Source organism: Eleutherodactylus coqui, chromosome 6 (genome assembly GCF_035609145.1).
Source record: "Eleutherodactylus coqui strain aEleCoq1 chromosome 6, aEleCoq1.hap1, whole genome shotgun sequence".
NCBI lineage: Eukaryota > Metazoa > Chordata > Amphibia > Anura > Eleutherodactylidae > Eleutherodactylus > Eleutherodactylus coqui.
The window spans coordinates 169,082,093-169,096,330 of record NC_089842.1 but is presented as its reverse complement, the minus strand read 5'-3'; the positions used below and the strand labels follow the sequence as shown (position 1 = coordinate 169,096,330).

General features: G+C 40.5%; 1 protein-coding gene across 1 annotated transcript in view; it reads right to left on the bottom strand.

Moving 5' to 3' along the window:
• ESR2 (estrogen receptor 2) overlaps nt 1-11,067 on the bottom strand; it is a 45,540-nt gene extending 34,473 nt beyond the window's left edge. The window contains exons 1-2 of the mRNA XM_066605819.1: nt 10,968-11,067; nt 1,854-2,328 (exon numbers count right to left, since the gene is read on the bottom strand). Coding sequence (XP_066461916.1) covers nt 1,854-2,281 — 428 coding nt within the window. The 5' untranslated portion in view covers nt 2,282-2,328; nt 10,968-11,067. The remainder of the gene's footprint in view (nt 1-1,853; nt 2,329-10,967) is intronic.
• Nucleotides 11,068-14,238: the final 3,171 nt, after the last annotated feature.

Below are 14,238 nucleotides of genomic sequence, written 5' to 3'. Positions count from 1 at the left end.
GCAGCCACTTGAGTGGGGAAGACCTCAATCACAGTGTAGGCTCCAGGTGGAAGGCCTTTGCCCCTATAGTCTTCAGTCAAACATCCAAAAGTAAAGCAGATAGGTGCTGTACTCAGGGACTCAGTAGTAGATCCGTTCGTATAAAAAATGTAAACTTTATTCCATTGAAAAAGCACAAACCATGTTTCAACCACATTCTGGTCTTTGTCTTTTTGTGTTCGACAAAGACCAGAATATGGTCGAAACGTCGTTCGAATAAGCCATCAATAATATTTTCTTGTAGAACCCCTTTAAGGTTTCTACAGAGGAGTCAAGATTGTTTGCAGTTTAGCGGACGGGAAAAATGAGGTCTGAACAGAGCTTGTCTGTTTTCTTCAAAGGTATTCATCAGGAAATTGGCCTGACATACACCTGCAAAAACTATACTCTTGACGTAAACTGAATGCATCCAGAAGGTCTGATAACTCACTTGAATGGGAGATATGGAAACAGCATAAAGGCTGCACCTCAGCTGTTCCCGTAACACCCAGCAAGGTGGTTGAAAAACAGCCACAAGTTTCTCATCTCAGCCATGAAGAGTCCAGTGTCCAGTTCCATCAGTGATCAACAGCCATGTCTATGTACAGTCATACCAAGAAGGCTGTCACTGATAGGACCGCCCACTGGACTCCTAAGCATAGAAGATTTAAATGAATAAATGACAAGTTCCAATCTTTTCCCACAAATTATATATTAATCTACTGAGCTCCTTCTACTCAACATGATGCCTGCAGATCAGACACTCTACTCAGTGTGACAGTTTCCCTTTAAACATCAAAGCACAGCCTCCCATAAGTACTGTTCTCATAGTAACTTCTACTGTTTAAATATATTAGGTGATAAAACTAGAATTTATTGGGCTCAGAGATAAAAAAAACTCTGTAATCACAATATTTGGCCCCCTCAGCTGCTGGGCCCTACAACAGCTACAATGGTTGTTGTGAAGACAACTACAGCTGACAGAGAAAAAAAGTATATAAAATTGCTGTCACTTAGAAATATATGACCTGTCCTGCTGCCATGGAGAAAGCTGGGGTAACAAAGGAGAGATATGCCACCACTTTGATAATACAGTCTTAGGGCTCTATAATTATATGAGCAGATATAGGAATTTGCCTTTAAGAAAGGATTGAACATCATTAATAAACAATTGTCCCTCTTTTGAGGGAACAGTCCCTACTTTTGACCCAAATTCTTCTGTCCCCTTTGCCCTTAAATGTCTCTCTTTTTGACCTGGGAAATAGATTTGCACTAACAAACTATGTTGCTCTAAAAAATATCTATATGGTTGCTAACTGTATATTAGAACATAATTTTATGGAAATCCATATAAATCAATCCATCAATCTAGATCTTAATTTCTATGTTCTGATTATTTTTGCACTAATATTTTAGTGAAAACTATGGGAAAGAGGTTCTTTATGCAAACAACAATAAGTGTCTCTCTTTGTCAAAAAGGTTGGGAGGTATGCATTAATAGGGCTGCTTTCTTATAGAAACAGCACTGTACCTGTCCGGTGGTTACATGTTGTATTACAGCCCAGTCTCTTTCACTTCAGTGGAACTGAGCTGCAATACCAGATAACTCAGACTGGTGGTGCGCTGCCTTGAGAAGGAAAGCTGACCTTTTTTTGTAAGCCTACACAACCCCTTTATTAAACATAAAATTTGCTAATCCAGGCAGATTAGATTAAATTCATTTCCTTAATAGAATACATCAGTGATAAGGGTATGGGATAGGTAGCACATAGATACATCAAGTAGGTGGTTGTCATACCCATGTATGGGCTCCAATTGCTTTTTTTCCCCCTCACCTGTTAATTGGCAGTATGTGCTCTTCTGGTTTGGCCTCAAACCATGGACTCCTTGGAGGCTCTGCATATAGCAGTGAAGATTGGCAGTGTAAAGTCACAGGGGACATATGGTCTGGTGCAGTCCACAGTACACTTGGACTCATTGCCTGTCTCATTACAGAACCTTCTGAATCACTAGAATTTCCAGGAACATTGTAGTTTATGACAGACGGACTGCAGAACGACAGAGAGGAGTAGTCATGCCGGTTATCCATGTATGAAGAAGGAATATACACTGGACTTTGGTCGACTGGCATAATGTTCTGATTGCCATTGTACTCAAGAGCAGCTGTTAGACCAGACGGGGAACCTTTGATATCTGCTTTCGTGTGTCCAATATTCTGCATTGGTTGCAATTGAGAAAATTCCTTGTGTATGAAGGTCGACATATTGATTGATGATGGATACAATCTGTTATTCAATACCACATGACTTCCTAGAAGAAATGAGTAATATAGTATGAAAGCAAAAATGCCATTGATATCAACAGTTATTCTTCACTTGTCCCTTCGGGGTATAATTTCCATCACCATATGTTGGCAAACTAGGGAGATTAGGGGTATAACTATAAAATGCTGGGCCCCAAGCTTTTGCTAGAGTCCCCACCCCAACATTTACCTGTATGTGAAAGTTAGGGTAAGAGCACAATTCCAGGTTGAGCTGGTATAAAATATATGAAACTGCAATGACTAGCAAGACCTAACAAATGATCAGAGCATGCTGTGACAATGGAATCATGCAGGAATATAAATAAATGCAGGATGTAGGAAAGGGAGGCATCAAACCCCAGACCAGACCCCTAAATTCATTCAGATTCTGGACTAAACCCCCAAATTAATTCAGACACCAGTCTAGTCTTCTCAATAAATGCAGACCCAGTCCTGAGCAAAATAAATTCTATAGGGCCCCACATACACATTAGTGCACCACAGATACCCTCCACGTTCCCCAATGCCACTTTAGTGCAAGCCACAAAATCACAAGTTCGTGCTTTGCAATGTGATAGAAAGGAGGCTTTACAGGGAAACATGGGAGATAAAAAATCAAAACGCAGAAAGATAGAACATGCCGCTCACGCTGGGCCATGTATCAGGGAAACAGTGAAAGTTGCTATCATGGCATGGGTGTGCGAAAACACCATTGACACGGAGAGATGGCTCAGAAGGCACATCAAGCCATGGTGACAGAGCTCAGTGAGAGTGGTAGAGGTGCTGGATGTGGCACTATGGGGACTGTACACCCAACATTGGTTGGCACCAGCAGCCATAGTACCAGGCCCCTGGTTCAAGATGCTGAAAAAAGCATTGACTGGGTTGGGCATGCAGCTTTTAACAAACGCATACAATGGGTGGTGCTGGCCTTCAGTCAACAGACTCTCCTGGCCATGGGCCTCACAGCAGTTGAAGTAATCTGCGTCCATTGAAGGTACATCATTGCTCGGCACCAGCCTTACACATGTGCTAGGATAAACTTTGGATTTCCAACACTGGGCCTCAGACACAATTATAAGCCTTTGCAGTGATTGGCACAGCGTCATCAGGAGATGTCTCCTGTTTTACACATCTTTTATTGCCTTTATGTTTTGATTTTATTATGTGATTTATTTGATTAAAATACTTGATTTATGTCCAAAACAGCCTTGTCCCTGAGGCTTTACGACAGTCATTTAACTGGAGAGAAGCCAAAACAGAAGAATCGTCTACACCATTAATAAGGCAATCATGGATTATAGATTACAACTAGAGTTGAGCGAACATACTCTGCCGAGCTTGATGCTCGTTTGAGTATTCGCGTACTTGATGGTGCTTGTTACTCGAACGAGCATCAAGCCGTGTTCGACCCCGCCACCGTTTTGCCTGTTTTGGCCCCTCCCCGCCGCGACACAGCTCGCGTCAATTGTAAATTTTTTGTCTGGCAGGCAGGGGAGAGAGAGAGAGAGAGACGAACCTAGAAAAAAAAAGCTCGGCACCCGGCGTCCCACATACAAAAATGCTCGAGTCTCCTATTGTAGTCAATGGGGTTCGTTACTTGACTAGAGCTCTCGAATTTTAGAAAAAGAAAGCTCAACTTGAATAACGCGGACCCGAGCATTTGGGTGCTCGCTCATCTCTAATTACAACATACGGGCCCCTACCTTTTAAACTAGTAATTTGATGAGACTAGGTTGATAGTCATAGAGCACCTCCTGTTTCTTCAGACCTGCCCATTAATTGGTAGTGGTTAGCTACAGATGAAGGTCATTGACATATTCCATGCAATCTAATGAACAGCCCTATTATTATCAGCAGTGTGCACCCTTTCTTACTGGGTGCTGTGTAACTGCACATGTGGTATGTCCGCACCCAAACGTCTTGAATTACATGAGTGCAATGATCAGATGTTTCTATATATGAGAATTCATATTGGAAATACTATATTATGGGCTTGGATGCTCTCCTTTTCTAGATATGTTGTAACAGTATTTGGACTCCTTGTTACACACCCTGCAGCCGCTCATAGACAATACTCAAGTACATACAGAGTGGTGTTGCATTGAACATCCTAGAGCAGCATTCTTAATTCTTCTGGTTTCTTTCAGGGCTCATTCATATGAGCGCAAATACACTGCGTATTACGCAGTGAATACAGCCCATTGCTTTCAATGGGTTAATTCACAGCTGCGTATTTTTCACACTGTTTCCGATTGCGTGAAAAAAAAAAGCTGCACTACCTATCTTGGTGTATATTACGCACCATAATAGCCCATTGAAACCAATGGATCTGCATAAATACACAGGAAACCTTCATATTCACTGCATATTAATGCACAAAATCAATGGGATTTTGTGTGTGGTGTGTTTTACACGTGAAAATTTGCTGCCTATTTATGCATATTAAAAAAAACTGGTATCAGCATATTTCGACCTATGGATACGCTGTGGATTCAGAGGCCAAAATACGCATTTGACCATGTGAATGCACCCTCAGAGCCAAAAGCTTTTTGACAAACACATCTTTAAGAGTTTAGGTGTAATGATAATTGCTACCTTGCTTTCCGGGAAACAGATTTTTCTTCTACATCAGACTAGTACATAGTGCATGGTATAAAAGACTACATCTCTCTAAAAGCAAATCATCTATGCAAGCTCTGGGGGTTAAATAGCCATACATATATATATATATATATATATATCTTTAGATATTATTACTGGATGTCATATATGTTCCTGCTAGGACCTCTAGAGAGATCACTTGACTGCCGTTGATTGGCTGATGGGCAAAGTCTAAAAGGCAGGTGCAGTTCCAAGGCTCTGATGTGACTCAACAGTTTTTGCACAGAGCCTTGTGAGGAGGGAGCAGCTCAAGTGCTACCAGAAAGATGGGTTTTCCTATACAAGAATGAGAAAGAGAACACTCAACTCAGGATTCCTGGAGTGGCACTATGCAGCTATTACAATGCAAGTGCAAGAGGGAGGTCTGTCAACTAAGTTACTTCAGAGGAAACTCCTATTTTTAAAACAGCCTATGTTGAACTATTTACACCCTGCCAGAGCAAACCCTTTATTGATTGCAGGGGTGGACTGGCCATAGAACATATAATCTACCAGTAAAAATGTGCTTGCAACAAGAATGATTTTTGGTGCTGCATAAAAAAATGTTATCACTCAACAAATGTCTGTTCGCTCATTTCTCAGCAGATCGCCAGCACCTTCACATGAGGCAATAATCAAATGAATAAAGGTTCATTCCTGATCATAGGTCCATGGAATAAGGCCCTTAAGACATGATGTAATTCAGGATCAATACATAGTAAATAAAAGTTACGGAACTAAAACCTAGAGAAAACTGTAGACCTAAAAAATCCCCTTAAGGGAAATTTTATAAAAAATACCAAACTTTTCAAACTTAATCAAAACAGAATGTTTTTTTCAGAAACAGAAAATGTTATAATTTAGACAGATTTTTGTTTTGTGTCAATCAAAAAGATTTTTGTGTTTCATGTTGCAAGCATTTTATAGTCCTTACAAGGCAATTACTGTCAATATCAACATACCCTTACACAAAGACTAATGGGCTAGTAGAGAGGAAAACAAAAGAATGGCAAAGCAGATGAAGCATTGCTTATGGGGTTTATTTCATAGAATTAAATGGGGAACATATCATTATTAACACATCGATGCGTGCCCTTCAAACTTTCTTCCTGCACAGCAGCGCTCAGGGCTACAGGATGTGTATGGAATTGCAGCCCATTCTCATTGACTTTAGCGAATTGCGCAGAGCCCCGCTGGCCAGACAAAAATGGTGAAGGGATTGCAAAACTAACCTAGTACTGTGGATTCTTCATTCTCATGGTTGTTGGAGGTTCTGGCAGTCAAACGCACACCAAATGTGATGGCATGTCCAAGCAATTTGCCATTACTTTATTAAAAGGGCTAGTCCTTTTTATACCATATATCCTTGTATATATCATCTCTAATCTCAATTTTCTATATACTCTGCATCTAGGAACAGTCAGCTCTGTTGTGTCAAAGGTACAGAATAGGCCATTCCAAGCATTTTTGCAGTTGGTTTTATTAGCCTATTCTGTACACCTAGCTGTATAACAGTAGAGGGCGCTCTATCCAGATATGTTCCCTATAGAACAGCTGCAGACACAACTGCTATTCCCATATTACATTTTTTTAAATTAAGTGTCTGTACTATATATAAATTTATTCACCTACCTGCACAGCAGAAGAGAGGGTTTGGTAAAAAAAAATATACAGAATAGGCTCATAAAACATATTGCAAAAATGCTTAGAATCGCCTATTCTGCGCGTTAAAAGAAAAAAGTGTAAATGCTCTTTAAACCATATACTTGAGGTCTTGAAATGTTACTTTTCCTGTGTAAGTACTTTGTTTCTAAATCAAGTGTGTCCTTTTCGTATTGTGACCTAAGTTGTGCCTGAGAAAACTGAATATGGATGTTCAATGATGTGAATAATGTTTGCTTCATTAAGAGAACTCTGCAGTGAAGTCAAGAACATTTGTGTATTTAGAGGCCTGAGATTCGCTCATCTAAAATAGGCATTACATATCAAAAAGTAACTGTTATACTACTGACGGATCCAAGGAACACATTAAAGAAAGCAGTAACCTCATATTTATTCAGTGGCGACTTACTGGCTCAGCAGCTTGCATCATTGGCCTTATGCTGGGGCTGTGATAGGAAGATTAGACTGGGAGTCCTACTGTGGATAAGGAGGACCAATGTAATGGGCACATTATATGTATAGCACTGCCGAATATGTAATCAGGGAATAATACCGTAAAGTGTGACCACATTCACTCAGCCTTAGGCCATATTTACAGGGATGATATTCTCACACAGGTTTTTGTGGGTTGCGAGCCACACAGAACTCATACGGAAATGCAACCTATTATTTGCAATGGGTATAATTACATGTATGATTATTCTCTTGCTGTGGGATGGAAAAATGTATTTTTTTTTCCGCAAAAAACTCGCTATGGCACCTGCATGTATATGCAAGTTTCATGCGCATGCAATGTGATTTTTAACATTTTTCCTATTGAAACAACATGCGAATTTTAAGCGCATGAAAATTGCATGTTCAGCCATGTGATGCAATTTTCTCACAAATTGCGCTCGCAGTAAAAAAAAATCGCCTTTTTGCAAGAGTGATATCGGTCTCGCCTGTATAAAGACAGCCTTAGTCTCAGTTACATTTCTCATGTTTACTCATTTTGCAGAGGCATAGCTATGGGAAGTTTGCTGGATGTGAGGAATGTGCTAGGTGCAAGAGGGACAGACAACAATGCAGTAAGTCTTGGCCAGAGTATTTAGATATAGGACAGCAAACGGAGTAATTGGCCTAGACTACGACACAGATTTTACTACGGCTCATGCTGTAACTATGGTCCCTATTATCTGCTCCATTCCTCCAAGTACTTAGAACTTCAGTCTAAGCAAATATGATTTACCACAATTACTTTTCTCCAAGACAGAATTCTTTCTATAATTCAACTCATTCCCATTTCTTGTGCAATTTTCTGCTGGCAGCACTATCTAACATCAGTCCGCAGCCTGCTAGCGTTTCCATAGTATTTGTCACAATGTGTTATCTTCTTGAAGCTGGCCCTGTTTTATCTCATGGAATGTCCAGTGTTTCACACACTGTATCCAAACACGTCCATATGGTTGGTGTAGTGGATTCGGTCATGTATCATAGTGTAGAACATATGTTTTTGCAAGTAAGGTACATGTGTTTAGGGTTTGAGACACGCATGACATTTACAGATAGAGAAGAACTATCTGGCTCCGAGAACCCTTTAACCTCTTCTATTTGACCTCTAATATTAACAATGCCCCCATTTTACTTCACTAGCAGCAAGGAGTCTCAGTACTGGATTGGGTCCTGAAGATGATTTTGGACCTACTTTACCGCTGTGCAGAAATGGAGTATTAAAGGAAAGCTCTTTCTCTCTTCTTCAAATATAGTTGCTATCTATAGGACACATACCCAAAATCTTATGATGGCATAGTAGTAGAAATACACATTGTTTTAATTGTGATAATTAAGAATGGTTACCTATAGTCATATGTAACAATATCACTATCAATATAGATCTTCATTGGTCTAGAATGGATAAAGCTTTTTTCCATTGTTCCATTCTGAAGACTCTTAACGGTTGGATCTTCACAAGGAGGAAACAGACTCTTTTGAAAGTGACTGCATGATTTCCATTCGAAGAAAGCTCTAAAAGAGAGAATTCACCTCTACACATCTATGTCAATGCGACATGTCATAAGATGCCCCTTGACCGCCAGCAATTACTACAAAGTAGAGGTCATGGCATTTCTTCAAATGCTATGCTCCTTCCTTTTACCGACTCCAAGGTCTCTCACAACCACTTCAATGGAACTGTATGCACATCAATACGGGTAGAGCCAAAAGGGTATACGACTTGAAGGAGTACCTTGGCCCATTTATTCTAGTGATCTGTGAGGGTCACTGGTCACCAGACCCCTACTGATTATATTGTCAGACATATGAAAGGTAAATCTCCCTATCAAACACTTTTGAGACAGGGTTGAAATAATTATATATTCTTGCATAACAAAAAAATGAGTTTGCAGTTGGCATAACTCTTTAATGACATTAGAGTTATCAGTGGTTCGGTTTTCAACAAGTCAGCTTATAAAAGAGTTAAATGACAGCTCAGACATAAAGAAATTAGATTGCAGGATTACAGATTTTTGATGCACAGGGAGCAATCTAGTGAGCAGTAGGTTCAGAGAATGAAATGGATTCTTTCTTCCCGATTTACCCAATGCCCTATTATCCCCCTTTACAGCAAAAATCTATAATCTAGCAATGCAGCTACAATTACAGTTATATTCCAGTTGCCAACTGTCTCATTTCTAGGAGGTCTTTCCAAGTTTTTAAGATTTATCCTTCGATTGTTTTTATTCTTGGCCCTTAGCTTTCAGCACTAACCCTGTAATTCAATTTTTTTGGATAGGGAATGAGTTCCTAGTATCTATTACCATTCTCTGGCCCTCCATATGCAATACAGACTCATGGCACAATTTCAGCACCAAATTTCAAATCTGACCAGTTCAACATCTGCAGGAGTTTACATGTTCGGCTCGTGTGTGTTCGACACTCCAACAGCTTACTAGTAAGATTAGCAGCATGAAATGTGTCCTAATAAGTGTGGGTGACTGAGGGGAATTAGATTGGAAACCTCACAGAGGAGTGATAAGATTAATTGGACTGCAACACATCATTTTAGTTTATATATAGATATATATATATATATATATATATATATATATATATATATATATATATAGAGAGAGAGAGAGAGAGAGAGAGAGAGAGAGAGAGAGAGAGAGAGAGAGAGAGAGAGAGAGAGAGAGAGAGAGAGAGAGAGAGAGAGAGAGAGAGAATGAATCAGACCTATTAGATGCTTTGACAGGTACTCATCAGACATTGGTAAAAAAAATTAACTATCTGAGCAGTAGTCAGCTACAATATGGATCTCTCTTGCTGTTGTGCAATTTAGGAGGGTTATGCTGAGAGTTGTAGTTTCACGAGAAACACATTTTGCTTTTTTATCGCACATTATTACAGTCACATGGAGAATTATTTGCAACATGCAACCCCTGGACTTTGATCAGTCAGTATCTTCAGTCCATATTGAGATAAGGGCAATTTTATAGTCATAACACTTGACCATTAACACTGTGCATGCAGTCTGCACAGGAATTCAGGAAAAATGTATACAATACAGTCACAAGCGGATTTCCTTGGAAAGCAGAAGCCACACATCTCTCCATAATGTCTTGTCAATCAGCTATTACATTTCTTAGAAGCAGGGATTACTATAGGCAGATCTGGTCTTCCTAGTTGCTGTAGAGCCATAGGACTCAGCATGTTGGCTGGTTATGCTCAGGCTTGTAACTTTACAGCCACCACTCTGCCATGGGATAGCATATCATTTAACATAACTATTACATGAGTAAAAGACAGTATTCCAGTGATTGGGTTAGAAGTAATTTAATAAATGCACATCTGTCTATTCACGGCGAGTAAGACAAGTTGTAACTTTGAGACTCCCAAGTGGTTGGTTAATGACCCATTCATATAGGTGTGTAAAGCATCACCCCAGATATAATCCAGCCCGCAACTTCACAATGCAAAACAGATTGACACAAGTTTCAACTCTAACAGCTGAGTTATTGCACATACAGGTATAGCAGAGCTGAGTTTATTGTACTTTACCCTGACATCACGTACCTGTAGTTCTCCACAGTACTTCACATAAACGTACTGTATGATCATCGTAAGTTAGCGAGTTATCGTGGTGAACAGAAATAGTCAAATGTCAAATTCAGCACTGCTACTTGTCTCAATGACTTGCCATTTTTTACATTTTCCAAGTCTTTAGAATGAATACATAAATAATAATAATACAGAATCAAAGCAGGTGCAATGTGACAACATTAAAATAGCTCAAAAAATGAAGTTGAATCTGCTATCCAAACACTTTTGCAATGTGACAATAACAAAAGCATGAAAGCATACCAACCTTGTTCCTGGTAAAACCTAGAAGTAGCTGTTTAACTTAAATGAGCCATCCTCGGAGTACGACATGTTATGAGATGTTTAAATATTTGCAATTTTCCTTTCCATCACTCTCTGCTGAATTTTACAACCACCTGTATACCACCAGAGCTGCATCTTTTGTGGGTGGTCACTGATATGGCTATTACTATTTACATCAAGTAACCAGAGCACCATCTAGTGGTCATTTTCTGCAACTGATGATGTAATAGCTGGCAGAGTTAAAGGATCGCTTCTTGGAGACATACAGAGCCATGGAATATTCCTTGGAAAAATGACATAAATCTGTTGTCTGGTGCAGGATTTATTATTTTACATTGGCCGAATAGTCAGCCCAGAAGTCTGAAAATCATATCTGTGCTTATTTTTATTCCCTCTGAAAGATTTTTTTTGATCTGTTGAGTAATCCTACCACACACTCATGTAATATTCTACCTGCCGATTGGGGATCAGACACTCGCATACAAGAGAGATTTTTACATCGTGTTCTATTTGGTTACCATTCATCATCTTAAAATCAGAAAAACCCATAGACTAATAAGAAGCTGCTGTGAAGTGCTCCACAATAGGCTGGACTCATGTGTGTTTCATTAATTTATTCCAGAATATTTCACTTTAGTTTTTTCGTGTGCTTTTTGTCCAAACTTGAATGTCTGGATGTATGCTGAGCAATGCACGGTATATTTGCATGAGTCAAGGCTGCAGTTTTACTGCAATTATAAAAATAACTGCAAAAAGCACAAGAACATTCAGCTGTATGGAACGGATTTTCCAGTTGCACGACTCTGCCGCATGAGTATGTCCTAAACATGCATTCACATTTGGTGGTAACGATGCTGTAGATAGGCACAACAGTACCACAAAAATACGTGCATTAGTGCGTGTATTTAGTGGTTTGTCACGTGAAACACTAAGCCCCACCCACTTTCTTGATGCTTTTGTATTGCTACTACAGTCATAACCAAAAGTTTTGAGACTGATAAAAATTTTGACTTTCATAAAGTTTGCTTCTTCAGTGGTTACTGAAGTACAATTCTAAAGCATTTCATAAGTTTTTATACTTTAATTGACAAATACAAGTTTAGGCAAAGAGTCAATATCTTTTTCTTTTCTTACAAAACTTCTGCAATTCACTTTGGCAAGCTGGATATCAGCCTATGGGCCAAATCCTGACTGATGGCAACCTATTCTTGCCTAATCGATGTTTGGAGTTTATCACAATTTTTGTTTTTTGGTTTGTCCACCGGCTTTTTGAGCATTGACCATGGGATCTCAATGGGATTGAGATCTGGGGAATTTCCTGACGTTGAACCCAAAGTTTCAATGTTTTGCTCACCGAGCCACTAAGTTATCACTTGTGACATGGTGCCCTATCATGCTGAAGAAGCATTGTTCGTCACCAGATTGCTCCTGGGTTGTTGGGAGAAGTTCCTCTTGGAGGATGTATAGGTACTAGAAATGAGCGAGTATACTCGCTAAGGCTAACTACTCGAGCGAGTAGTGCCTTAGCCGAGTATCCTCCCGCTCGTGTCTAAAGATTCGGCTGCCGGCGCGGGTGACAGGTGAGTTGCGGCGGTGAGCAGGGGGGAGCGGGATCTCCCCACCATTTCTCCCCGCCCGCCGCCGGCACCTGAATCTTTAGACACGAGCAGGCAGATACTCGACTAAGGCACTACTCGCCTGAGAAGTTAGCCTTAGCAAGTATACTCGCTCATCTCTAATAGGTACCATTCTTTATTCAAAACAGTGTTCTTAAGCAAAATTGTGGGTGAGCTTAAAGCAACCCCCAACATGAAAGATCTCAGGACGCTTTAGTGTTGGCATGACACAGGATTCGTGGTAGCGCCCACCTTTTCTTCTCTAGACAGTCATTCTTCCAGATGTCCCAAACAGTCTGAAAGGGGCTTCATCAGAGAAAATAACTTTACCCTAATCCTCTGCAGTCCAATCCCAGTGCTTCCTACAGAATGCTAGTCTGTCCTTGATAGTTTTCTTAGAGACAAGTGGCTTCTTTGCTGCCATTCTTGACACCAAGCCAGCCTCCAAAAGCCTTTGCATCACTGTGCTTTTTGTCATTAAAGGGGTTGTCCCGCGCCGAAACGGGTTTTTGTTTTTTTTTAACCCCCCCCCGTTCGGCGCGAGACAACCCCGATGCAGGGGTTAAAAAAACAACCCGCACAGCGCTTACCTGAATCCCGGCGGTCCGGCGTCTTCATACTTACCTGCTGAAGATGGCCGCCGGGATCCTCTGTCTCCGTGGACCGCAGGGCTTCTGTGCGGTCCATTGCCGATTCCAGCCTCCTGATTGGCTGGAATCGGCACGTGACAGGGCGGAGCTACACAGAGCCGGCATTCTACACGAGCGGCCCCATAGAAGACTGCAGAAGACCCGGACTGCGCAAGCGCGGCTAATTTGGCCATCGGAGGGCGAAAATTAGTCGGCTCCATGGGAACGAGGACGCCAGCAACGGAGCAGGTAAGTATAAAACTTTTTATAACTTCTGTATGGCTCATAATTAATGCACAATGTACATTACAAAGTGCATTATTATGGCCATACAGAAGTGTATAGACCCACTTGCTGCCGCGGGACAACCCCTTTAAGTCTTCCTATGGAGCAGTCCATAAGAAAATACAAAAAAAAATGCCATACCTACAGGATGCTGCAATTTTGAAAAAAAATTCCATGGACCCAAATAAAAGAAAAACACAGCAAAAGTGAGAAAAAGCAGTATAAACACAGCAGTATAAACACTCCCTTCCCCTTCACATTGTCTGTAGTGTATTTCCCAATTAGCCGCACACAGCATCCTTTTCCACGAAAAAGTGTGCAAAAAAAACCCGTATAATTTTCACAAAAGAACCTGTGTGGAACATTATGCTGCCTTGACATGTGAAATACCAGATGCAGGTTTTCTACAGCAGAAAACCTACAGCGAATATGCGGCAAATCAAAAATGAACAACTACTATTAGAGATGTCACCTTTGAGTCACTGGATTTAACTGCATTGTATTCAATTGGTCTGCACAGTGTGAGCCCACCATGAAAACACCCCCGTTAGCTGACATCTTTTAATGGTAGCTGGATCTAAAGCCCAGGTTACTCTTTACATGGCAAACAATGGTAAGAATGAGTTGCTATTCGTGGGAAAGTGCTGCTTGCTTCCAGGTTAAAATTTGCCAGCCTACCCTTGGCTCCACCTTTACCCTTTGAAAGGTTACTGAGACTACTGAG